Consider the following 26,034-nt stretch of genomic DNA (forward strand, 5'->3'; position numbering starts at 1 on the left):
ATAACTTCTTGATCGCATATTTTTAAACCTTTTTCGTTTGTAAACATTGAAAACAATTTTCAACGTATTTTCGGACTACAGAATTGCACGTATTTCAGATAGCTGAGCTCAAAGATTCTCCAAAGATTCTCAAAGCGATTTAGTTCGGTTTCTACAAACGTTGGGAACGTGGGTTTCTCACAAGCCCTCATGACTGCCTGACAAAATGAGCGCTGAGAAACGCCATGGCCCCGCGGCAATATAGTCACTCAAGCTTTATTTGGATATTTAAATATAAAAAAAAGATCCCCCTTTATACCCCTTCCCAATAAAAAAAAAACAATAGAAACAACACTTTCCAACGTAATTACCAATACCGCTATGAGCTACCGGCTGATCGTTGCATTTTCTACATTCTCAAATATTCTTAAAGTCGATTCGATATGCCGATTATTCAAACGGTAAGGACCTAGTATTCTCAAAAGCACTCATGAGTGCCTGATAAAATGAGCTCTGAAAAAGGTTCTCATCCCCCATGACCCCGCGGGTTCAGAGTCACTCATGAGGGTCTGAGAAAAAAACGCCGAGAAAGTTTTTCAGTCACCATGGCCCGCGTGGCTGAACAGTTTCCTTCAAGCTTCCTCTCCGTCCAAGCGAGAATATGAAGCTTTTTTATTTTTTTATTCAGGATGGATGGTTTTTTTCCGTATTGCTTATAAAAAAAAAACATAAAAAGGAGAAACAATTGACTTTTGAAAATACTTTCTTTTCGTTTCTGAATATTTTACCACATTTGCAAATGTCCATCCACGAATTAACACTACCTGCACACAGGAAGCAAAAACAAATCAGGAAACAGTCAACAAAACGACCGTTTCGATCGAACGGTTTGAAATAGAATTTGCTTGAGAATGAAACAGGCTACCAGTATTTTCTTGCTCCAGGCAATTTTTTGACAGCAGCAAACCACGGACCACCCTGTGCGTGACAGCTGACGCTGATGTTTACACGGGTACGGTGGGGGCTGCCACTGCTGGGTGGAATCCTATGTACTGCTCGGCCACATACACGCGTGCAACATAACTCCCAAAAAAAAACACACATCTCTCACCATCCTCCCCCTCAGCCTTCTTCGACGGTGGGAAAAAGTTCGGCTGGAAAAGCCCCTGCCTGCGCGTGTGTGTGTCTGTGAGTGTTTTTTGTTGCTCTCCTCACTGCTGTGGAAATCTCGTGGCTTATGGGGCCCCGTGCGGTGCGGTGAGGTGCGGCCGCCGCCTATAACTCGAAACGCAAGCGAGCGCGCGGCGAGAGCGACGGGAACAGAAAGCTAGTGGAAATTTTTCGTACGAATCGATTTTTCCATTCCGACGGCGACGCGCGACCTAATTGTACTTTCCGAATCTGCCGACGTAATGTTACAGTAGCGGAGATTTGTTTTTTTTTTTTTGCTGTGTGTGTGTTATATTTCCTCTGTCTGTGGTGCTGCTGATAGTCTTCAAAAAAAGGGAAAGGGAAAGAAAGCATCCAGTCCCGCGCGTTCGTGTCCCCGTCCCGTTCTGGTGCCCGGGAGAGTATGGAACCGGATGCGAAGCGTTGTGCGAACGGTTGTGCTTGGTCGTGCTGTTCACTCCAGGCCGTTAGTGTGGTGCAATAGGGTTGTCGGCCCGGGGAAGCGAGCGGAAAGGTGAAAGGAAAAAGAAAACGCCACTGCAGCCGAAATGCAGTAGTGTGCATGGTGGTGCAATAGACAGGAAACCTCCAAAGGGGAACCGCCGCACGAAACCTATCAACCCCGGACCCGGACTGCTTCCGTCTGCCCAGCACCGCTCAACCAAACGACCGCGTCTATCAAACAGCCCCGTGCGGCGGAACGATGTACTGCACCAGCAACGATGGCAGCAAGCAGCCGGTCGGCGAGGTGAAAGCGCCGTCGGCCGCCCACCCCACCATCAACCAGTACCACCCGCACGACCCGTACGGCGAGCGGGAGTCGGCGGCGGAGCTACACTTCTGGGACGAGCCGGACGGCCGGGGGGCGCACCAGAACACGACTCCGGCCAGCACGGTGCTGCATTCGCCCGAGCCGGCCCCGACCGAGCACGAGCCAAAGATGCGGTTCCAGCAGCGGCACCAGATCCAGGTCGGCCGCAGTCCGGTCGGCAGCGGAGGGCACAATGGTAGCAGCGACTCGACCACCGCTTCCAGCCCGGTGCTGATGCCGCACTGCCATCACGGTCCATCGGCCGGTGGCGCCCAGCACCATCAGCTGCAGCAGCAGCAGCAGCAGCACGTGTACGGCACGCAATCGATCCTGTCGGACGGCGAGATAGTGGTGTTTGACGACATCGAGCCGAACTGGCCGACGGGGACAGGCGGCACCGTGAACGGGTCGGACCTGTCAATGCTGATGGGTGGTGGTGGTGGTGGTGGCACTACACCCAGCAAAGAAACGCACACGGACAGCTGTACGAAAATACAGACCATTATCGGTGAGTAGCACGGGGACGGGGCGCTACGCTGCGGAAAGGCCTGTCAACGCCACTTGTTTGACATCTTCACCTTGCAGGCGGGCTAACGATTGCCGAGTACGAGGGATCGCCGCGACGCTTCGGCACGATCTACTCCAGCAGCTATGCGGACGGCGGCACGATCCGGCCGGGCGGGGCCAGCTTTCCCCGGCCCGGGTTTCCCAAGCGCGTCGAGCCGAGCGCCGCGCCGTACGATCAGCTCGACGACGGTCGGCCACGGCAGATCGAGCTCGGCAAGGGTCCGAGCGAGACGAGCTTCTACAACATCAAGGGCAACATGGTGGCCGGTAAGGCAGGGCGCGGATGGGGCTACGTACTAGTGATGGGAAAGATGAAGATTAGCGTTGGAATCGATTCCGAGTTTTCTGGAATCAATAACGGATAGTAGGTCCGGAATCAGGTTCGGAATCGGAATCGGCTCCAAAATCAGAATCGGCTTGGAAATCGGAGTCGGTCTCGACATCCTCATAAGAATAGACGTCCGGATCCAATGATGCTACGTATTGATAGCTGCAAAGAATCCAAATGTACTTGTCATCGAGTCATTCTCATAAAGATTCCCGGATTGATTTCACTTCTGAAACTTGTTATTTCAATTCAAGAACTGATTCTTATTCCGGAGCTAATTCCAGTTCTAGATGATGATGACCCAATTCAGGAGTTAACTCTGATTCCGTTACCGGAGCAAATTACGATTCCCAGGTCGATTCCGATTCCAGAGCCGATTCCGATTCCGAAACCGATTCCGATTCCGAAGCTGATTCCGATTCTGGATCCAATTCCGATTCCGAAGCCGATTCCGATTCTGGACCCAATTCTGATTCCGATTCTGGACCTGATTCCAAAGCCGATTCCGATTCCGATTACGGCTCTAGAATCGACTCTGGAATGGGCTCCGGATCAAACTCCGGAATCAGAATCGATTCCAGCATCAGAAACGGCCCCGGAATTGATTCCAAACACGGAATCGGAATCGGGTAAGTTCGATTCCGAGCTTCCACCACTACTACGTACGTCGGTGGACTACTTTCTTACTCTCTCTATCTCTCTCTCTCTTTGGTGCAGGCAGCGAGATGAGCGCATTTCAAAGCGATACCAAATATTACGACCGCCCACAGGCGGGCTCGCTGGAGGAAGACTTTACCATTCCGGCGGGCGGCACGGGTCGCAAACCGCACAGCTTTGCCCTGTCGCCCGAGATGGACTACCGGTCCGGGTGTGGCACGGCCGAATTCGGCACCACCTTCCGACCCGTGAGCTACGGTGCGAACAAAAGAGTCCTAAGGAGGGATCCGTTTTCTCGCCCACTCAGTCGATGGTTCCGTATTGATTGATTTTTTTGTTTTGTTTTACCAACAGGAAGGGTGCAAAAGCCGGGCGGCGGAAACGGCACGGGCGAGGCGAAAGAAATTCTAAACGAACCGTGCGTCGAGTACGACGACATGTGCAATAGTATGCCGATCCTGGAGGATGGGCTGTCGAGCGGGCACGCATCCGACTCGGAGGGCAACACCGTCGCCAACAGTTGCGATCAAGGCGGCGATCTGCTGGCGAACGGCTCGCTAGGGATGCAGAGTATGCGCCATCAGCAGGACCAACAGCAGCAGCAGCAGCAGCAGCAGCACTACCATCATCATGCGGCGCTGGACGGACCGAACGGTGCCGGCATTAGCGACTGTCTGGCGAACGATATACGGGACGCGCTGAACGACATCAAGTCGACGCTGCAGAACACGAAAGCACTGCCGACGGGGGACGAACGACGGGACAGTGTGGACCAAGGCTGCCGGGGGGAACCGTTCGCCCACTCGTACGGAGACGTTTCGCCCGTGTGGGTGCTCAGGTAAGGGTGTATATTGTGCGGGGTTTTCGGCTTCCATCAGTACCAATCGCGCACTAACCACGCAATCTACCAACGTATCCGTGGTCAGGACGCGGGATGGATCGCCCGAGCAGGAACACCCGTCCGCCGCGCACCTGACGGACCAGCGGCACGGCAACCCGCCGCCGCCACCCGATCTGGAGGAGGAAACGGACACGGATCTGGAGACGGATCGTTTGCTGGGCCACCAGCAGCAGCAGCAGTCCGGCGGCGGCGAGCCGAGCTACTACGAGCATAATGTACGTGATGTTAGAGCTTCATGCCACAGGTTTTGATGTATGTGACTGAACGCCCTCCCTTTCGCTTTCAAATTCCAGAACGCCGCGGACGTTGGCGGCGTGGGGAAACCGAAATCGCCCAATTCGGCCATGTTAGCGAAGCTGAAACGGTACCAGACCGCCATCCGGGCCGACAGTGAAATCTACGTTCCTAGCGATATTACCCTAGAAAATTTACCGGTAAGGCATGAGCCGTGCACTAACCGCTCCTTTTAGTTGTATGCTTTATTTTTAGAGAACAACACTCACCGTAGTAGTTTAATTCCAGAGTGGAAGGCCCCGTGGACTTTAACTTTACAAGTCATTTTAGAAATTAACAGTCGAAGGTTTGCCACTTTGGTATAACAAGAGATTTTTGTAGCACGTTTTAACGTCGTTTTAACGTTTTTAAATTACTTCCGACTGCACACACACACACATAGCAGAACAGACTGGACTGGGTCTGAAAAATCGCTAAAATTAGTACATTTATTCTTACTGCAGATGCTTAGCTGCAAGGTTTTGCTTTGAAGTAGATCACATACAGGGTTTCGAGTCATATAATGGAATAGTTAAATCGGTTAAGGGAATGCTTCAAAAAGATAGTGGAACCCTGCAACATCCTAAAAAAAATGCTTTAAATTAATTCGCAACCTCCTAAAGAACAGCCGTTAAAATGCTTACGTCATCAGAATGCCGGCATAGCCGTTGACAGATCGACGGTTCGAAGTACCAAACTGCGTAGTACCAAACCAATTTTACCTATTTAGCATGTTTGATTGTGACTCCGCGGCAGCATTTTCATTGTAAGAAAAAGGTCATGCACAAACCCATCATGAAATAATGGCAAAAAGTTAATGAAAGAAAATATGTTTTGCCCCCATTCTGCTTTACACAAAAGACGATGCGCAAAATGTGTCATTATCATTGTTTTATCTCTCTCTCTCCCCCTCCTGCCACGCGACGATTGAATCGAAACGGAGAACAAAAGCACTGCCCCAGTGTCTCTGTGGGGAAATCACTGAATGGCTTAAGCCAGTGTGGTCTCCAACCTTTGGCCCGTGGCATTAACAGAAGTGATCCGTGAAAGAATTGATTTTTTGAAAAGAAATGTAATTTTTGTTTCCACAATCACTATTACATTTACAACCGGCATGTCTACAAAATTTAAACATATTTGTAATTGAAAAGCTTTGACATAAGTCTACGAAAATTATGCCCTCAATATACGTTGTCCGCGGCAAATGTATTTTCATAGCCAAGTGGTCCGTAATCCTAAAAAAAAACGGTTGGAGAGCACTTGGTTAAGCAATGCAATGCGGGGTTATATTGAAGATATTCTGTGGTTATATTATTATCCAAGTAATAAGGTTCAAAATTCTATAAGTAAATAACTGTTATTAAAAGTAATTATAAAGATTCTTCAGTTAAGGATCGGCTATATATAGTGCCCGAAAGTGTTCAAACATGCAACACAACAAAGCAAGAACAATATCGCTTCTTAATGTACCTCTTCTCCCATGCTGCTAAAAACTATTGGGAATGCTCTGGGGCCCCCAAAAGCTTCAGGATGAGCATTGTCATTTCGAAGCAATGTTAGTGTTACAATGTCAGTTACGATAATCAAATTTGGAAGAGCTCGGCGGTATGAAATTGTCATATTAAAAGATGTGCATTAACTTTGCTTATGAATTGATGCACGAATTTGATCGATATACGAAGATAGGAATTTCAAAATCAGGCAAATGTTTTCGCGGGCCGGATTTTGCCGACCGCAGCTTTGTTGTATAAAGATAGCAGAATAAGACCGTAATGCTTATCAATAAGAAATCTTAACTGTGATGAAAAAGTAAAATAATAATAAATAGGGTAAAAGAGCTAAGAGATATTATTATTATTATTATAATTATTATTATAGTATTATCGATATTAATAACTCAACTCAGTAAGGTTAGTCAGGACAGAAGAATTACGGTTGTTAATTCAACGCCGCATCAAGGTGCCTCTACGCTTTAATGTAGCCTTTCAGAATCATTTCTAAAATTACTATTACATGAAAACAAACGCACTAACTTCACATTAAGCTTCAAAAACTCCCACAGCATGTGAATCTTCTATCGATCATACTTATCCACCTTATCTTTCCTCTTGTTCTTTTGCAGGAAATTGAAAGCAAAGGAAGGCATAAAACTCGAGAAGGTAAGTGAACGCCTGGATGACGTAGCTTCATCATTGTCGTCGTACGTTTGATTGCACACTCAACATATTGTTATTATTAAGCAAAACTGGTGTGTACCCAAAAGTTACCATCAATTAAAATCGTTATCGATTCACCTTTCACATGCTTTCCCACTGCGTGTTGTCAAACCCCCTTACCGTAAGTGTACTTTGTCCTTCTTCCCTTGCCCCGAAAGGGCAACAAACAATGACTGTAACAAAAAAACAAAAAACAAAACAAAAACTGTTCCATAAAATATCAAATTCCAACTTCAAATCGCTTTAAACTTTGTGCAACGGACCATTAATGCTTCTCGTTACGTTACGGTTCCCCCCCCCCCCCCTCCCGATGCAGGTCTGCTCGATCCGGCAGTGCTCATCGAGGGCGTCCTGTTCCGGGCGCGGTACCTCGGCTCAACCCAGCTGGTGTGCGAAGGCCAACCGACGAAATCGACCCGCATGATGCAGGCGGAGGAAGCCGTCTCCCGGATCAAAGTGAGCGCGCTGCTTTCTCTTTTATTTTTGTTTCGTGCCCTGCTCCTCCTTTCCCCTCCTACCCAAATCTCTCACACCTATTACATAGTCTGTGCACCCTCTCCCCTCCCATTAACTATACCCGCTGTGTGCTGCATGTGCATGTGCATGAGTGTGTGTGTGTGTGTTTGTGTTATATCCTTTGCTTCCTTTTGCTTGTTTTTCCTCCCCCTCCTCCCGCCTTTACTGGTCCCTTTCCGCATCCCAGTGCGTCCCAGTGCGCCTGTTCCTAACATCTGGTTCACCGACTAGCCCTGTACTAACCGCCGTCTACCGTCTATGTTATTATCTTTCCACATTCCGCATTTTGTTCTGGGCGCTCTTTTTAATCAAAAACAAAACAAAAAAAAACGCGTGCGTGCCATCTAATCCAAAAACCACAAAACAAAACAAAATTAAACAAATACCTAAAAACCCCGGCTAGGCTTTGGTAAGATTTATTTGTGCGCTGCAAAAACGAACCCATTTGAACTGAGATTGTTACCCCATCCCTCCACCCCAAACCCCCCCCCCCCCTCAAAACACCACCACCAACAACTCCCGGAACCAACTGCAAACCCGTAACTGCCCCAGGCACCGGCGGGAGAGTCGCAACCGAGCACGGAGGTGGATTTGTTTATTTCGACAGAGAAAATCATGGTGCTGAACACGGATCTGAAGGAGATCATGATGGACCACGCGCTCCGGACGATCTCCTACATTGCCGACATCGGCCAGCTGGTGGTGCTGATGGCCCGGCGCCGCTTCGTCGCGAGCAGCACGGGCCCGACGGACCCGGCGGCGGACGATGGCGGTGCGGTACCGGGCGGCCCGGAAGCGGCGGTGCCCGCCGACAGCCCGAAGAAGCGGCCGGCCAACCGGACGCCGAAGATGATCTGCCACGTGTTCGAGAGCGAGGAGGCCCAGTTCATTGCGCAGAGCATCGGGCAGGCGTTCCAGGTCGCGTACATGGAGTTCCTGAAGGCGAACGGGATCGAGGACCACAGCTTCATGAAGGAGCTCGACTACCAGGAGGTGCTGAACAGCCAGGAGATCTTCGGCGACGAGCTGGAGATATTCGCCAAGAAGGAGCTGCAGAAGGAGGTGGTGGTGCCGAAGGCGAAGGGCGAAATACTCGGCGTGGTCATCGTCGAGTCCGGCTGGGGCTCGATGCTGCCGACGGTCGTGATCGCGAACCTGGCGTCGGCGGGGGCGGCCGCCCGCTGCGGCCAGCTGAACATCGGCGACCAGATCATCGCGATCAACGGGCTGAGCCTGGTCGGGCTGCCGCTCTCCACCTGCCAGGGGTACATCAAGAACACCAAGAACCAGACGGTGGTGAAGTTCACGGTCGTGCCGTGCGCGCCGGTCGTGGAGGTGAAGATCAAGCGCCCGAACACCAAGTACCAGCTCGGCTTCAGCGTACAGAACGGTGTGGTAGGTATCGGATGGGTGGGTTGGAAGAATTGTGGAAAGAAAAGTGTTTCGCAATGAATCATCAGTGAAGAATCAATAGAATCAAGAATCAAATCTGTAACGTAAATCCTGGGAAGAGTGATGCATCTTGAGATTATCCAATCTTACAAGAGCTGTATGTATCTAGAGTTTCATGAACTTTTGAAGAATTGTGAATCTTGAAATTAATGAGTTTGTCACAGAAATTGAAGAGCTTTTTAAACTGCAAAGTTATAGGTTCAGAATCCTGTAATTCGATGAAGTACCCGCACATAGAGATTCTTGAAGATTCCTGATTCTTTGGAAAGACATTGGAGACTCTTTATTGGATTAAAAGATTCAGATTGATTGACTCATTGCAAAGACTCGGAATCCTAGTGCTCATAGTGGTTACATCTGCAACTCTCTATGTCTACATTTATCTGTGTATTAATAGATTTGCAGCCTGCTGCGCGGAGGAATTGCGGAGCGGGGCGGTGTTCGCGTGGGCCACCGCATCATCGAGATCAACAACCAAAGCGTCGTCGCGGTACCGCACGAAAAGATTGTGAACCTGCTCGCCACATCGATCGGAGAGGTAAGCCCTGGTGCATCCCCGCGTTACTCACGTGTTTTCTGCACTTAGCTCACCCAAGTTTGTCCGCCCGCAGATACTGATGAAAACCATGCCGACGTCCATGTTTCGGCTGCTGACGGGGCAGGAGAATCCGATCTACATTTAGGCCCACACACACACACAAACCCTGGGCACAGGCCTGCGGGGGGGGGGGGTCAAGACGCGACACGCCACCGCACCCCCGTGCACGCCGTTAGGATCAATTTCGCTGTTACCCTCTCTCCCTTCACTATTGCTGATGATGGCACCTATTATCTTACTTAATGGGAGCAACAACATTGTTAAAACCTTCTTGTTCATTACAATAAAGTGACAAAAAGCAACAAACAAATGAAACCGCGTACGGTTTCTTCTTTTTTTTTTTTGGGTGCTGGGTGAGGCTGACTGCAAAGTAGGAAACAAAATGCGATACCGATGCGGGAAGTTCCGAACGCAAGCAGCAGCTAAGAAAGGAATAATCCTTCACATAGACGACTGGAGACTCAGGCCATCTGGGAAGCAGTGTATCTCAAGGTAACAAAGAAGTTCTGCTATCACGGGATGGTCGTTACATTGTACAGTAACCTCAACATCGAAATCCGGAGACGCATTGTGCAGGGGCGTCGTACATACCATGGACTGCACCGACTGCTGAGCTCCAGGAAGTCTTCGAAACTGCACGAAATGTTGAGATATATCGCACATCGATTCAAGCGGAGGATCCAAACGCGCTGGGCGTGTTTGAGCGACGCATCCTCCGGTGTGTTCAAGCACGGAGATTGGAGGAGCAGGATGAACCACGAGCTTGCTGAGCTGTACGGCGAACCGAGCACAGCGACATCAATGACTAGATCTGATGAAGCGAGACCTGTCAGAGATCGGGTATCTACATGCATGGGAGGTTGTAGATAGGGACCTGGAGCATCCAGGAGAGTGTTGGTTGACCGGACCATGTCACGACTACTTGCTCTACTATAAGCAAACCAACTATAGATAGAGTGAGAGAGAGAGAGAGAGAAAGAGAGAGAGAGTGTATGTGTGTTCGCTTAATTACAAGTTTATTTTGACGGATCGTAGTATATGATTGTGTGCGTTTGTACGTATATTCTGTAAGTTGCGTTTGGTTTGTGTTTGCCGTGTGCGGGGAGAGATGCTGTCCGCGTGTAAGGATTTCTCAGGGTTTTTGTATTGTTTCTTTTTTTCTGTTGCTCAATCGCAATCACAAATACTCACACATTTGCTTAATAAGTACCGGTTTTACAATGATTTATTAATGTTCTTGTTTTTTTTTTTGTTTTGTTTGCTTACTTTTCCTTGTGAGTAACAATCATACCTTTGTGTGTGGGTTTGTGTATTTCTTATAATAATTATATTTCAGTGTTTTTTTTTCGTTTTCGAACATGCCGACTTAAGCCTAGAGAGACGTTTTCTGTATGTGTGTGTGTAATCGATTCTCTGCGCCAAATTTGGGAGCATTCGTTTATCGTCCCCTGTATGTTCTTCTGTAAATATGTGTGTGTGTGTTTTTTTTTGTTTTCATCAGCCGCGTGTCCTAATTAACGTGTGTATGTGTCTGGTTTTTATGCAATTTCCGTTCTTCTCTAGTAATTTCCCTACGCACCTCGGCAGCTTATCCTGCGCGCTCGTCAACATCATCATCTTCAATCAAGCGCTTACAACACCACTCCTTTGCCCCGCACTCCTACAGTAGCACAACACCGTAAAGCACCTAACCTACGTATGAAACACGCTCGCTCAAAGCTCTCCCCCCCATTCGGTGTGCTCCACGTGCGCCACACCCGACCGGAAGGATTCACATTTTCATATAGCAGCAGCAGTAGTAGTAGTTGTAATAGTAGTAGTGGTTGTAGTATCGGTAGTAGTAGTTCTAGTAGTAATGGTAGCAGTAATAGTAGCGGCGGTTGGTTTTCGCGTTCCAACTCCATTCCAACACCACCGGAGAAATGCGACCAATCGACCGCGTCGTGTGTGCGGGTAAAGGAAGAACGAGGCGGATAAAATCACATCCCGCCCCTTCTAGCCTCCCATCACCGTGTCGCTTCGCAAGATAGTTATATGAAATGTACACCGTGCGTATGTAGGGGGGGGGGGGGGGTGTGCATCGTTTTGCGCATGCAGAGCGGCGCGCATCATCACAATCAATTCGGAAACGGCTGCTCCCAAAATCGCAGCCGTGCAGCGGAAAAGTACCAACAACAAAAAAGTTTAGTAATACTTTAAAAATGAAGAAATGAAGGGTGCAGAAAAATAGAAGAATTCATGTGCTTACAAAATAAATCAGAAATCAGAAAGAAAAAAAATATCAAAAAAAAAATTAACGAAACTAAACACGAGCAGAGAGCGAGGCGCTTGTGTAAGCCATTTAGAAACGTGCGGCGAGCTCGGGAGGGAGGGGGGGCTTCCCAGTGTCTATGAAAGTAACGCGCATCTTTGCCCTGTCGCTGCTGTTGTGACTCCAAACATATGCCAAAAGCGTTCTAAATCCTTCCCCTAACAGCTACACTACATCTCATCGTTCTCTTATATGCCTTTGCTTTTCTAGCCTCACAGTCTATCAAATACTAGTGCCCCCGTGGGGCTCTCCTCCTTGCCCCTTGCTTCTCTTTTTGTGATGAAAATTCTGTACACGATTGATCTTCCAGACGCGCGGCATCGAAATTGCCGTGACACTCGTCGTTTGCAGCGTCGTCCCTTTCTCTTTTGCCTGGGCAGTGCCGTCGTAAGCTTTGACCATACCCGCCGTCATCGTCCTCCTACCGCCATCAACCACTGTGTCTGTCAGCTACTGCTTCTTTCACTATCTGTTTACCCTCCACACACACACACCTCCTCCACCTATTCGTAAGCTACCTGGGGTACGACTACACAATACCGTCGTTTTACAAGCATAAGTTAAACACGGCCCCGGAAGATGGGGAGGGGGTTGAGGGGGATCGTCGCAAAAAAAAAATAATAATAAGAAAGTATCTCAAACTAAGCTTGCCTACACAATCAAGAATAATAATGATAATAATAATAATAATATAAATATGTAGTTAAAAATAATGGTAAAAAAAATCTCACGTGCTGCACAATTTCAATTTGCGGCGTTATCCTTTCCCGCGCGCGCACACGCACAAACACACACACCTACATACACACACACACACACGCAGCGCGTTGAAGCAACACTCCTTGCGAAGGGGGAGGGAGGTTGTTTTAGTTATGTACAGTGGTCGACGAGTGCTGCATGTTGCGCTCAAACTCCTCGAGGCTCATCGCCTGGCCGATGTTGAGCGACGGCAGCTTGCCGGCGGACGCCTGGGCGAGCAGCTCGGGCGAGAACCAGCGGGCCAGCTGGTTGCTGGTCGGCGAGAGCCCTCCGTCCCGGTTGTAGTTGATCACGCCGCCGCCCGCCGATGGCCCGTTGCCGGTTGCGTTCTGCTGCTGCTGCTGCTGCTGCTGCTGCTGCTGCTGCTGTTGCTGCTGTCCACTTCCACCGATTGGCATGTTTGGAATTCGGAACGGCTGCTGCTGCTGCTGCTGCTGTTGCAGTGGCATCATATTCATGTGCACGTGCTGGTTACGTATCGCACGCTGCTGCTGCATTTGACGCTGTTGCTGCAACAGCTGCTGCATGTGCGGGCTGATCATGTTGGGCGAATGTTGCTGCTGCTGCTGCTGCTGCGGTTGCTGATGTGGCGGTTGTTGTTGCTGCTGCTGCTGACCCGGCTGCTGCTGCTGCTGTGGGCCCTGCTGTGATGACGGCGGTGCCATCGGATGATGCGCACCGAGGATTGGATTTCCGCTGCGGTTGTTGTTGAATGGTTGTTGCTGCTGCTGTTGCTGCTGTTGCTGCTGTTGCTGCTGTTGCTGCTGTTGCTGCTGCTGCTGCTGCTGCTGCTGGGGGAAATCCATGTTGCCGCCAAAGTTCAGCGGACCCGTCATCGGCGACAGTGCATGCTGGGGCAGTGGATGTATCAGCGGCATTTGTTGCTGCTGCTGCTGCTGCTGTTGCAGCTGTTGTGGCATCTGGCCACCATTTCCGCTGCCACCTATGGGAAGGGGCAAAAAAAGAAGTAGAATAAATAAAAAAATTTCCGCCAATCAGGGTTTTCAAAGTCATTTTGCAACGTGTGCTGCACACGTTGTCGGTTACGAAATTTACTTTGACTCCTAGTGCATACTGGGGACTGGTCCAATGTTACAGTCGTTGCCACCTAATTTTGGTTCTAAGGCATCAATTATTGACAGTGCGCATCAATTCTTGACGTTAACGCACCTATTTCTGTCTGTAAGTCAGCATTTTTGGACTCTTGTGGGAATCCGTCCGATTGTCGCAAGCACAATCATGACTTTTTCTGTCTGTGAACAGTGCTGCCAAATGCCACTGGTTTCAGTCACCAACACTCATGACTGCAACGAAGCTCAAATCAGATCAAGTGCACAAGTGAGACGATCAGAGATGAGACTCAAAGAGTTGGTGGTCCAATCACATGCTTGGTGACCTTTTTTTAAACCCCCACCCCCCACTCTTGGTCATTCTATTGGTCATGACATATTATCAGTTTGATCATCACGAGATTCCTGGAATGTACTTTGCGTGTGGTCTCAAGCAACAAAATGAGCATGCTTTTCAGTCTGTCGGGTCAAACAGTGCGAGAATGCATGCTCATTTTGTTGCCTAGGATCACTCCCACACACCGGCATATCTCCCATGACTTTCGTGATGATTACCGACTGAAAATGACGCGACCAAGTGACTGACGAAGAGTTGGTTGCACAAGATGTCACCAAGCATATGATGGTCGCATCAACTGTTTGAGTCTCACATTAGAGCTCGTGACTCTGACATGATTTTGTTTCAGCCGGAATTTATCCTAACTATGTCAGTGACATTTTTCAGAACTGATCACAGTTCTCGTCATGACATGACAAAGTGACGGACCAAAAGTTGGTTGCTCAAAATGTCACCAAGCATGTATTGGTCACACCAATCGTATTGAGTATAATCGCTGATCATCACAATTGACGCACGTGACGCTGACATGGATTTTTTTTATGACATTGACAATGACATTTTGCAGCACTGGTTTAAATTAATATTGGCTCAGCCCAAGTACATACTAGGAGTCAAAGTAAATTTCTCAAGCGACAAAATATGCATCACACATCGCAAAATGAGTTGTAAAACCCTGTAAATCGTCTCACACTCTACTTACCCTTCAGTATGGGCCGGCCTTGCGGTTTTGGCATGTTCATGTGTTGCGGTGGTTGCGGCTGCTGTTGCTGCTGCTGTTGGGGTTGATTTTGCGAATTCTGTTGCTGCTGCTGCTGCTGCTGCAGTGCCAGCTGGGGTGGCATTAGCTGCCCCGGACCGCCCGGCTGCGGTTGCGGCTGCGATTGCGGTACGTTCGACTGTGGCTGCTGCTGCTGCAGCTGCTTCATATTCCATGGAATGTTGTTCGGCATCGCAGGCTGCATGTTGCGCATTGCACCCACGACCGACGACGGCATCGAGCCCATCGGGTTGATGATCGCCGGCACCACCGGCAGATGGTTCGCACCGACGCCCGGCCCGTGATGGTGCATCATGTTCATCGGGGGCGGCGGATGCGGACCCGGCTGCCCGAATGGTGACGGACGCTGCTGCTGCTGCTGCTCCGACTGCGGTGGTTGAGATTCGGCTGGGAATTGCCCCGGTTGGGACGGTTGCGGTGGCTGCTGCTGTTGCTGCTGCTGGGGCGGCGGCTGCGGTGGTTGCGGCCCGCCAGGCATCGGATGCATCACCGGGTGCTGCGGGCCGTGCGGATGCAGCGGGAACGGTTTCTGATGCTGCTGCATTTGCTGCTGCATCTGCTGCTTCATGTACTGCTGGTGCTGCATCATCTCGAGCAGGGCTGAATAGTTGAGCCCCATGCGGCCCGGTTCGACGTGCGGCAGATGGCCCTGCTGCTGCTGCTGCTGCTGCTCGTTGAGCATCATTTGCGGATGGGCTGGCGGTAATGGCAGTTGTGGTTGGGGCATGGGACCCTGTTGCTGCTGTTGCGGCGGTAGCTGCTGCTGCTGCTGCTGCTGCTGCATGTGGTGCGGGATCGCACTGTCCGGTTCCTTTTCCTGTGCCGCCGTCATCTTGCGCAGCACGGACGTGGGCGTAAAAGCGAGCGGCGTCGGCGACGCGACCTGTTGCGTTTGCATCTGGTTCTGCTTCGACGGTGAGACTGTCGCACTCGCCGCGGCACCGCCACTAATCATGCGCCCTCCACCGATAGGGCCGCCACCGCCGGCTTTGATCATGCTAGTGTTGCCGGGCACTGCTGATGCTGCTGCTGCCGGTCCCATTTCGGCCGGATTCGCTGGCTGCTGACCGGTCGGCTGTGCCGACTGATGGTCGGGTGCGTCGGAATGTTGCGCATGGCGCGGCTCCTGGGACGGTTCCGCCGCTGATTGATGGTGCTGCTGCTGCGGTGCTGCATCCTGCTCGGACTGTGCCGGAGGCAGATGAGGAAAATTTTGCATCGACTGTGCAGCTGGCGGGCCCTGGTGCATCATCGGCTGTTGCTGCTCTTTCAGCTTCTGCTGCAGCTCTTCCGGCTGTCCCGGCTGCTCCGGTGGCTGGGGTTGCTGTTGCGATGCTGGCTGCGGCTGTGATGGTTGCTGTTGTTGCTGCTGCTGTTGCTGCTGTTGCTGCTGCTGTTGCTGCTGCTGTTGCTGTTGCTGTTGCTGCTGCTGCTGCTGCTGTTCCTGTCTCTTGCGATAGTTTTCACGCTGCTCCTCGAGCTTCTTGCGTATCAGTGCGTTCTGCAGGATGGACTGCGTGTGGTACTGCAGCTCGCGCGGTGACGGAATCCGCTGCGGCATCCCATTGGGCAGCGGGGACAGGCGCACCTGCTGCTTCGGGTGAAACAGCAGGTTGGCGCCGGCCCCGGCCGGGGCAGCTGGGGGCGGTATCGGCATTGGCATGGGCGGTTGAATACTGTTCGGGTTGAGCAGCAGGCTCGGCGACACGACGCGCGACCCACCGTTGCACGCGCCGAGCACGGCCGCGATGATCTCCCGGTGCGACTGGGCCGTCGCCGGGTTCGTCAGCTGCTGCCACAGGCTGTGCTGGGACACTTCGCCCCGCGCCACTGCCATCATGAGCGTTTGCGTTTCCGGCCGCTTCAGCAGCTCGGTGGCGTGCCGCTGATCAGTTCCTGGGGAATGGGCGGGGAGGGGAGTGAAGAGAAGAGAGAGATCAGTAAGGGAACACAATAACCGTGTAATTGTGAAGAGGGCTCTCAAGCACTCTTGTATGTAGCGAATACGCTTTAAATACGTTATCTCGAGACGATAGCTTAATCGAACAGACTTACTAAATGTTAAAGACGAGCGAAAAATACGGTCGCTGGCCCGAATGCGTTTACATTTTGTTTTTTGAAACGGAGGATTGTCAATCCAGCTATCGAAAATAATTCTGAATCGTGACAGACATTGGGCTCCTTTCCCTTATAAGATCGTAGGCTGAAAATTCAGCCTGTCTTGCCTGTTTGCATTTTATAGCAATTTTCGAGCAGCTATCAAAGTGGGTATTCAGCCAACGACCATTGGGGGTCGAGCAGCTATCAAAGTGGGTAATTGCCAGAACGACTTGACAGCCATTTTTGTTTGGATACAACATCTTCGATAACTCACAAAAAAGACCCTTTTAGGCGAGACTAAAATCTTGACTCCTGTGTAATCTCACGTAACATAGAAACTAAGGACCTCGGTACTATTCCTGACTCGTCATTCTCCTTCCGTCAACAGTATTCTTACGTCATCGACAAAGCATATCGGCAGCTTGGTTCAATTCATCGTCTGACATCTGATTTTAATGACCCTTTCTGTTTAAAACAACTGTTCGTCGCCCTAGTCCGGTCCATACTCGAATGTTGTAACATGGTCTCCGCACACTAACAACTGGTCGATACGAATTGAGGGTATTCGGGTAAAATTCACAAGAATAGATATAAGAACTTTAAGGCGGAACATGGACAAGCCTCTAACATATCAAACCAGACGGCTTTTTTTGGGTCTGCTGTTCTTAGAGAGACGTAGGCAGGTAGCACAAGCAGTTTTTGTAGCAAAGTCAAATAAAGACAAAATTGATACACCCGAGCTTCTTTTTAAGATTAATGTGTACGCTCCTGACCACACACTACGTCCTCGGAATTTTCTGATTGAAATAGACCGGGCCCGTACTTACAGAGGAGCTCATGATCCATTTACTTCAATGTGTCAAGCTTTTAATAAGTATTTCTGCTTTTTTGACTTCAATATTACCGTTTAAATGCTCATGTCTGAATTCAAATGTATAGCAAGTAAGGTTATCTTATGTTTTATCTTTTAAGTATTGCAAAGGCCCCAGCGCGCGCCACGCAATTATCTTCAATAAGGATACCAATGTCTGCTACGTATTTGCAGCTATGAAAAACGACCCGTTCCTATGGAAATTTATTTCACCCTGTTGAAGCTGAAATGAAGCTGTTTTTTGATTCAGAAATTAGTTGTCAAACTACATGGGACGAGACTACCTGGTCTACATACACTTCGATTCTAGATTCCACCACCTGATCGCTTTAATACACCTTTGGATAAATGAAAACAAGTTCGACCTTTTTGACATTTTTCGAACAGGTACTCGAAGCTAATTCTTGCTTTGTTGTGGCTGAAATAATCTAGGCTAAAAATCGCAGACTAGTTTTGTGTGTGGTTTTGTATGGAGTGTTGACATGATTTCAGCTTCCAACTGTCAAACTCCATACAAAAAGCTGACTAGAATCGTGAAGGGCCCCATTATTAGAAACTATTTTCGTTGCGTTCAATTCCACGCCACGTTCAATTCGACATATCATAGGGAACACTGTGGCTGTGGAATTACAGGGTTTCGAGTCATATAATGGACTACTTGATTCGCTCGGTGGAATGTTTCAAATGGTTAGGGGATGTTTGCCTCTTTGCTATGGAGGTTTGCAGGCATATGGGGGGAATATTTTAAACGCTCAAAATGAGCTGTTTTCAGAACAGATTTGGAGTTTTGCGATCTACTCTCAATTCGAGACTGATGAAGAAAGGGATGCAACCGAGTGTTGCTCAAAATGGACCTACCTGGGTGTGGCATCGGAGCCATATGCATCATCTGCAGCATGGCCGGCAGCGCCGACATGGCCGCGCCCTGGTGCGGAGGTGGACCCTGTCCGCCCTGGTGCTGGGCCGCAACGGCCGCCATGTGGGCGGCGTGTGCCGGATGGCCGTGGTGCTGCTGCACCGGTGGTCCGGGCTGGTGCGGTGGTGGGCCGCCACCGCCTCCGTTCATCTGATTTTCGCTCATCTGGTTGAGCAGCTTCTTGAACGCGAGCAGCTCCTGCTGCCGTACCGCGCCACCGTCGGGGGTGGTGGGAGGGGCACCACCGGCCGGAGGCGCTGCTACCACTGGCGGATGGATCGCCCCGATCGCCGGGTCGTTGCCCGGCATGATTAGCCGCGGGATGGATCCGCCGCCGCCGCCACCGATCGCCATCGGTTGCTGTTCGGCGAACGGATCGTTCGGTGGGCCGGGCGTTCTGCCACCGCTCGGTGCGCCACCCTCTCCCCCGTTCAGGTCGGACTGGCGGAACCGTGCCTCCAGCTCCTCGACACTGTGCACCTGGCCGAGGCTGGCCGGGGACGGCATCGCGCCCAGATTGGGCATCAGTGGCCCGACCGGCCCGCGCTCGGTAGCGCCCGGCGGCGTACCAGAAGGAGGACCGGCACCACCACCACCACCACCACCACTACCGGTCACGCCCAGCAGCTGCTGCAGGCTGCGGTTCTGCAGCTGTTGCTGCTGCTCGTGGTGCAACTGCTGCTGCTTCCCCTGCTGCTGCTCGTCTGCCATCATTGAGTTCAGGTGCATCGCGTGCCGATCGAACGGCTGCGGCGTCCCGTCTAGCGGCCGCTGGCCTACCGGCTGCTGCGGCGGTTCGAGCTGGCCCTTCAGCGCGGTGCGGTGAAACAGCTCCAGGAACGACTGGGGCGTGTTGGAGGTGGCGGCCGGCGAGATCGGCGCGAAGAACTTGTTGCTGGTAGCGGTCGCCCCACTCACGATGTCGTCGAACGCCGCGATGCCCTTCATCATCTTGCCGATGTCCTCGTGCAGCGAGTTCTGGCGGCTGCGCCGGTCCTTCGCATCGGCTGCCGCCGCCGCCACCACGCCCTCACTATCCCCCTTGGCGGCGGTATCGTTGTCTTGGCGGAAAAATTGCGAAAATCGGCTCTCGCGACTACCGCCACCGACATCGTTCTGAAAAAGGGAAAAGAAATGGAATCAATGAAAATGATCTTTCTCTCTCTCTCTCTTCCTTAACTTACCAGCAACATGTCCATTGCGCTGTAATCAGTCTGCACCATGTTCCGGAAGCCGCACAGCTCCTCCATCAGACGGATACCGTCCGTCAGCGCTTCCTCCTCGGCCGGCGGCTGGGAGGGCGTCGCCCGGTCCCGGGACCCGCACAGCTCCTTCATCAGCCGTATGCCGTCCGCCCGCCCTTCCTCCTCGGTCGATGCCTTCGGCATCCCGTCCTCGATCAGCTTCAGCACCGCTTCCTCCTTGGCCGGCGGCTGGGAGGGCGTCTCCCGGCCCTGGAAGCCGCTCAGCTCCTTCAGCGACATGCGCTTGAACTCCTTGAGCAGGCGTATAATGCCATCCGTCCGCACCTTCTCCTTGCTCGGCGGCCCGTTGCTGCCCTTCGGCATGTAGTCCTCGATCAGCTTCAGCACCGCCGCCGGCACTTCCTCCTCGGCCGCCGGCTGGGAGGGCGTCGCCCGGCCCAGCTCCTTCATCGACACGCGCTTCAGCTCCCTGATCAGGCGCAAGCCGTCCGCCCGCACCTCCTCCTCCGTCGATGCCTTCGGCATTCCGTCCTCGATCAGCTTCAGCAGCGTCTCGTCCAGCTCGGGCCGCCATTCGCCGGTCGGTTCCTCGGTCGGCCGTTTCGTGCCGGCCGTCGCCTCGGACTGATCGGGCGCCACCGCCGCCGTCTGGTGGTGGTCGGGCGAGCCCTCCGTATCGTCGCGGCCGTCGCCGTTCGGCGTGTCGCCCGATTCGCTGCCATGCTCGGACAGCGGATCGTCGAACCCGCGCAGCTCAATCGTGTCGTGCTGGGAGGTCGGCTCGCTGAACCACTCCGGCTCCTCGTTGTCCCGCCCGTTGTCGCTGTTGTACCGGCGCCGGTCGCCATAGCTGCGGCCGCCTTCGCCGCCCCCATGATGGTGATGGTGATGGTGGTGGTGATGATGGTTGCTGCTGTTGCCGCCACTGCTCGAGCCGTAATTTCCGTAACTGTTGCCGCTTCCACCACCGTACCCGCCACCACCCCCGTAGTACGAACCGTCGCCCCGGCCTTCGCCGTAGCCGGACGAGCCGCCCTTGTGGTAGCCCCGCATCGGCCCCCGGCCACTGTCGCCCTTGTCGCCCCAGCGGTCGCGGCGATCGCGCGACTCCCGCGGCTCGTACCGGCCGCCGCCCTCGTCGTGGTAGTCCTTCTCCTGCAGGCCGCGGCCCTCGCTGTTGCGCCCCCGCGGCCCATCCTTCCCGTCCTTGCCGCCCGGCTCGCCGCGCATCGCCATCGGTTCCCGGTCGCGGAAGCTGCCCCCGGACGAGGACGAATTGCCGCCCGCTCCGCCGCCGCCACTGCCCGCACGATAGTCGCCCGACTCCATCCGGCCGTACTCCCACAGGCTGTCGCGCGTCATGATCCGCCCGCTGCCGATGCGTCGCTCGCGTCCACCGCCGCCGCCGCCGCCGCCTCCACCGCTTCCTCCACCGCCGCCACTGCCTCCTCCACCACCTCCTCCTCCGCCGAGCATGTCCCGGTCGGAGCGCAGCAGGCTCCCGGACAGTCCCAGGCTGCTGCCGGCCCCGCCCGACGACGGGGCGGACGGCATCTGGCAGCCCATGTTGAACGAGCGGCGCTGCGGCGACAGCACGATGCCCTCCTCCTTCCGCAGCCGCTCCTTCGGATCGGCCATGCCGCCGCTGCCCCCGCTGCCACCGACCGAGCGGCGCATCTCGCCCCGCCCGGCACTACCCAGCCCGGGCCCGTTGCCCGATCCGGCCCCAAGCGAGCTGCTGCCACCGGCTCCGCTACCGGCCGAGGATGAGCCCCCGCCATACGAGGCCCGGTTCCGCCCGAAGCCTCCTGCGCCGGACGCACCACCACCGCCCGCCGGTGGCCCGTCCTCGTCGTAGGGCGTTTCGGAGCGGCGCGCCAGCATCGAGATCATCTTCAGGTGCTTCTCCGACTTCGGGTCGTCCATGCAGGGCGGCCGCACCTTGGACAGGTTGGTGTCGCGCAGCGCCAGCAGCTGCGACGCCGTGTACCGGGTGCGCCCGGCCGCACTGTTTGGTGGTCCGCCGCCTCCCGTTGCCTCCCGGTCGCCCGGCCCGGACAGCTTCCTTTGCTGCTGCTGCTGCTGATCGTCGTCATCGTCGCCGGCCGGCAGATCGCCCATCGGTGACATCGCCGTCCTCGTCGTCCCCGGTTCGTATCGTGCGTCCTTTTTGCCGCCGGGCGTCAGGGATCGGCGCTGCTGGTTGTGGTGGTGGTGCTGGTGCCGCCGCCCGTACTGCTCGTGCTCCTCCACCTTGCCGGTGTGAAACGGGCCGCTATCGAGCGTGTCGGAGGCCGACTCGGACATTGCCCGCTGTGTGCCGCCGCCTTCCGCCGCCGCCTTTCCGCTCGGGCACACACAGGAGAGGTGAACCACCTCCCGCGCGTTCCCGGCCTACAACGGTGCGGTGGGACAACGAGGAGGGAGGGGAGGGGTTAAGTACTGAGCTGTTTGCTAAAATTCCAAAGCACACACACACACACACGGCAACGCGCACCAGTGCGTACGACACAGGGCGACCGATGCGGGGATTTACGTGTCTCTTCCTCTTCCCGTTCTCGACGGCGTTTTCTTCTTCTTTTCTTTTCTTTTGTTCTTCTTCTGGTTTCGCAGCTTCGCCCTTGTTCGCCTTCCTTTAACAACGCACAACTGTCAGTGGATCGGAGATGCTGCTGCTGCTGCTGCTGCTGCTGGCCCTGCTGTCATCACCAAACACAACAGCTTTGGCAACACAGCAAAATCTTTCCGCGTTTGATGGTTGGTGGGGGGGGGGACTTGATGCTGCCCCCTTCACACTCTCTCTTTTGTCTGTAGGAAGGGGGGGGGGAGTAGTTTTTGCGACCCCTTTTTTACCGTTCTCCAAGCGAGCCAGGAATTCACAAAACCCGAAAGTGTTACGCTCCTGCCCTCTCTTTCACTCTCGCTCGTCTCGGGGTCGCGATTTTCGCTGCCTTTCGCACACACTCTCTCACTCACACACACACACTCCTGTCTCACTCTATCGCTTTCCAGCGCGCGTACTAGTTCCAACGCATCAAATGTGCACGCGTCGATGCAACAGCGAACATGTACAGCGGCAGTCGATGCATCCTGTGTGTGTGTGTGTGGGGTACGCGCCTGTCCCCGAGAAGAAATAAAGGGGTTTTCGTCCTGCGTCCTACTCGCGCTCCCCTCTCACTCACTCGCTCGCTCCGTGGTCCGTCCGCCTAGCAAAGCGCCCCCGCCGCACGCACACACAATCGTACACAGAGATGCACACAGAGACGCGCACACACACACGCGGGCCGCTTGGCTCCGTCCGGAAGCGCAACGGGATCGAACAGGTTAGGAAACAGATGAATCAGCGTCGATGATGGAAGCAACGACAACAACAAAAAAACACACACAAATGTTCAGGTTTCTTTTTCGCTTTCCTGCTTCTGCTGGTTCCTCCGTCAACACACACACGCTCACGTACACGTATCACACCTCTACATGGACGCACACAAACCTGCCCACAGGCACACACGCACGCACACACACGGGAGTGCGCTCGCGGACGCACCGTTTTTTTTTGTGCTGCAAAAAAAAAGAAAAGTAAAAATGGAACACGGAACAGGGGGAGAAAGAAAGAAAAAAAGAGACAGAGAAAGAAATCAGTTCCTGCTCTTCGCCCACACCTAACTAACACGCAACAATCCCGAACCCGTTCAATTCAGTGGTGCTCGAGGGGGGGGGGGCTTACCGGGACTACCAAAGCCCACCACTGGCAGGTGGAGGGAGGAGGGGCAGAGCAAGTTTATCACAGGCACAGGCTGTGGCGAGGGCGCTGGACTTTGTGCGCCCGCTGGAGCGTCCCTGGTGGTGCTTCGGCTCCAAACCAAAAAAAAAAAAAGCGAGCGAACAACGAACAAAAAAGCGACGGCTTCCGATGGTGCTGCGACTGGCACACCGTGGCAGGCTGCCCACGGGGAGTGGGGGGGGGGATCCCGTGTTCCCGTGCACCCCGAACGAACCTTCTATTTTTTACTGGCTGTGCTTTACTAGAAAATTCGCACCTTCACAGTCCGCCGTAACGGTAGCCCAACTCACTAACTCACACGGCGTGTGCGAAAACGCGCACGGTCAAAGGACCGAATTCTGCAACTTCTGGAAAATCGCCTCCAAAAATTATGTCCGTCCCCGCACGGAAGAGGTGATTACTGCGAAATGGGCACCGTTCGTCGAAAGTGACACTTCTCGCTTCGTGTTCGTTGGGTCCGCAGGGAGGGAGCGGGGGCGATTTTGACGGTTGCCCGACGGTTGAGCGAACGGGCCTTCTTTGGCTGTGTGCGTGTGCGGGCGCTTTCTCTGTGGCTGCTTCCGAACTGCCGAACTGCTGTGCGTATAGCGCCACGCACACACACACTAGCCCGGCCGGGCTCGGTGTACGGATAGGGGCGACCCAGCTGTCAGCCGCACGTTCGACGCCATCTTGGCGAAAAGGCCTTTTTGCCGGGGGCACAATTTTATACTGACTTTCGAATGCAGCTCCGTGCACATAGGACACGGGATAGAAAAGTTCGTTGGTTTTTTTTTCGATTCCTGTTCTGTAACCGTTCTACCGCTTTTTGTGAAGTTTTTTTTATCTGTTCCGAGAAAGTTCCTTGTGAATAAACACTAAAATTATAATAAGCCCCGTTACTCAGTGCTACGTTTGGCATATTTTATTATGCCATGTAGTGCTGGTCGCTGGTAAAACTAGCCAATAATACATTTGCAAAGCATTTGACAGCGTTTGAAAAATAAAATCAATATAAAGCTTGTGGAGTAAACTAATTCAGGTGCCATACAACATTCTTCTTTTCGGAAAAACGATCAATCAAATAACTAAAAATCATTGCAAATATCCTTCCTCTCCATTTCGAAAAAGATACAAATTTTCCCTGAAAATGCTTAAAACATCAGGAAAAATGATTTGTGAATTGGATCGGATTAAATGTTTACCCTAGAAATTATGAAAAGATATAGTAAAAAAAACCGTTATACAAAATGACAAATATTTAAATTCCTGCAAAAGCCTTTGCTAGCATTTTACTACTCTACCTTTTTTAATAAAAGTTTTAAACCGATATAAATGTATTAAAAATATGCATTATGCGTGTTTTCCACGTTTTAGCAGAAATTAAAAAAATATTGAGATATTTTTCAAATTGCTATTTCATCTCGTTATCCGCACCTACCATAAAAGTAATGTACCCTGGAACTTGTTTCTTCAAATTTACTCAATTTAGTTGCTGGTTTGTGGGATACATATTTTTTTTCAATTTAAATTTCAATCTGCAATAATACTACCTAAAAAATATTTTGAATTTGCTTGAAAAAAATGTATCAAGTAAATGTTTTCTTGGCGCTTGTGAGTGACGCTGTCACTACTCAATCATTGCAAGATAAACTTTTTATCGCTGTTTATTCATTTTTTTTCGCTGAAATCATGTCACCAAATGTTCGTTAGTTACAGTCTTGGCTTATCTTCTGCCAAATTCCTTTCGTTGTCAAAAATCGCTCGACCCCGGTACCGAAGTGGTGCGTCTAAATGCTGCCCGTTAAGCACAATCCGGTTTTCACGAGCTCGCCAGCGATTCAAAAGCGAAGGTTTTTCGCATTCTGGCGAAGTTTTTTGAAATATTCTGGAAAATCAAATATCCATTGATTAAAAAAAAACGAAAGCTCCATAGCTCCACTGGTTCGCTCAATGGATGGCGTATTCCCAAATAACCAGCTCGAACTCTATAGCTGGTTTGAGGCTGTTTAACAAAAAAACGTTCCGATGTCGTACTTTGTGGCTGAGTGCGAGCGCCTACACGTGTGGTCCAAAACACCCGAAGTCATACAAAATCATGAAAAAGTCTGCGTCTTTGCGTTCTGGCGCCCACCCGACCTTTACCGAACTAAACCCGAATAGTTGTGCTCGTTAAACATGTACAGGCGTCCCCCGAGTTACGACCCCCTCGAGTTACGACGATTCGCAGATACGTCGATTTTGATTTTGACAGTTAAAAGTTGTCATTGACAAGAAATTGATGTATTTTTTTGAATATCTGGGCTGATAACCGCTATACAGGTGGTCCCCGAGATACACGGTACCTCTTATACGCGGATTCGGAAATACGCGGTTTTCCAAATTTGACAGTTCTTTGAGCAAATTGTACTGATTTGACACAGCTATTGTGAAATACCAAATAATTTCCGTATTGA

General features: G+C 52.0%; 2 protein-coding genes across 3 annotated transcripts; one reads left to right on the top strand and one right to left on the bottom strand.

Annotated features, from left to right (window-relative positions):
• Nucleotides 1-970: 970 nt before the first annotated feature.
• Nucleotides 971-11,004, top strand: LOC120960259 (uncharacterized). Of its 2 annotated transcripts, none has more exons than XM_040384321.2 (11): nucleotides 971-2,468; nucleotides 2,546-2,794; nucleotides 3,573-3,770; nucleotides 3,867-4,350; nucleotides 4,439-4,628; nucleotides 4,707-4,847; nucleotides 6,809-6,845; nucleotides 7,219-7,358; nucleotides 7,971-8,813; nucleotides 9,268-9,408; nucleotides 9,482-11,004. In XM_040384321.2, the coding sequence occupies exons 1-11, from the start codon at nucleotides 1,853-1,855 to the stop codon at nucleotides 9,551-9,553; spliced, it is 3,111 nt and encodes a 1,036-aa protein (XP_040240255.2). In that variant the 5' UTR covers nucleotides 971-1,852; the 3' UTR covers nucleotides 9,554-11,004. The 2 variants fall into 2 exon arrangements, with proteins under 2 accessions (XP_040240255.2, XP_049466204.1); XM_049610247.1 differs by having other exon boundaries at nucleotides 7,237-7,358.
• LOC120960451 (uncharacterized) lies at nucleotides 10,468-24,377 on the bottom strand. The gene is made up of 5 exons (XM_040384348.2): nucleotides 23,543-24,377; nucleotides 19,798-23,376; nucleotides 18,556-19,729; nucleotides 14,649-16,622; nucleotides 10,468-13,481 (listed from the first exon to the last, which is right to left on the bottom strand). Exons 2-5 carry the CDS (start codon nucleotides 22,123-22,125, stop codon nucleotides 12,646-12,648), a joined length of 6,312 nt encoding a protein of 2,103 aa, XP_040240282.2. The 5' UTR covers nucleotides 22,126-23,376; nucleotides 23,543-24,377; the 3' UTR covers nucleotides 10,468-12,645.
• Between the last annotated feature and the right edge of the window lie 1,657 nt (nucleotides 24,378-26,034).

This window comes from Anopheles coluzzii, chromosome X, assembly GCF_943734685.1.
Source record: "Anopheles coluzzii chromosome X, AcolN3, whole genome shotgun sequence".
NCBI lineage: Eukaryota > Metazoa > Arthropoda > Insecta > Diptera > Culicidae > Anopheles > Anopheles coluzzii.

What these genes read in the sequence shown, in the direction of transcription:
- LOC120960259 (XM_040384321.2), top strand. Translation starts at nt 1,853, where the DNA reads ATGTACTGCACCAGCAACGATGGCAGCAAGCAGCCGGTCGGCGAGGTG. An exon ending in CAAGGGCAACATGGTGGCCG is followed by an intron (nt 2,795 to 3,572) that starts GTAAGGCAGGGC and finishes TCTTTGGTGCAG; the next exon opens with GCAGCGAGATGAGCGCATTT. An exon ending in TTACCCTAGAAAATTTACCG is followed by an intron (nt 4,848 to 6,808) that starts GTAAGGCATGAG and finishes GTTCTTTTGCAG; the next exon opens with GAAATTGAAAGCAAAGGAAG.
- LOC120960451 (XM_040384348.2), bottom strand. Translation starts at nt 22,125, where the DNA reads ATGTCCGAGTCGGCCTCCGACACGCTCGATAGCGGCCCGTTTCACACC. An exon ending in GCGCAATGGACATGTTGCTG is followed by an intron (nt 19,730 to 19,797) that starts GTAAGTTAAGGA and finishes TCCCTTTTTCAG; the next exon opens with AACGATGTCGGTGGCGGTAG. An exon ending in GGCTCCGATGCCACACCCAG is followed by an intron (nt 16,623 to 18,555) that starts GTAGGTCCATTT and finishes CCCATTCCCCAG; the next exon opens with GAACTGATCAGCGGCACGCC.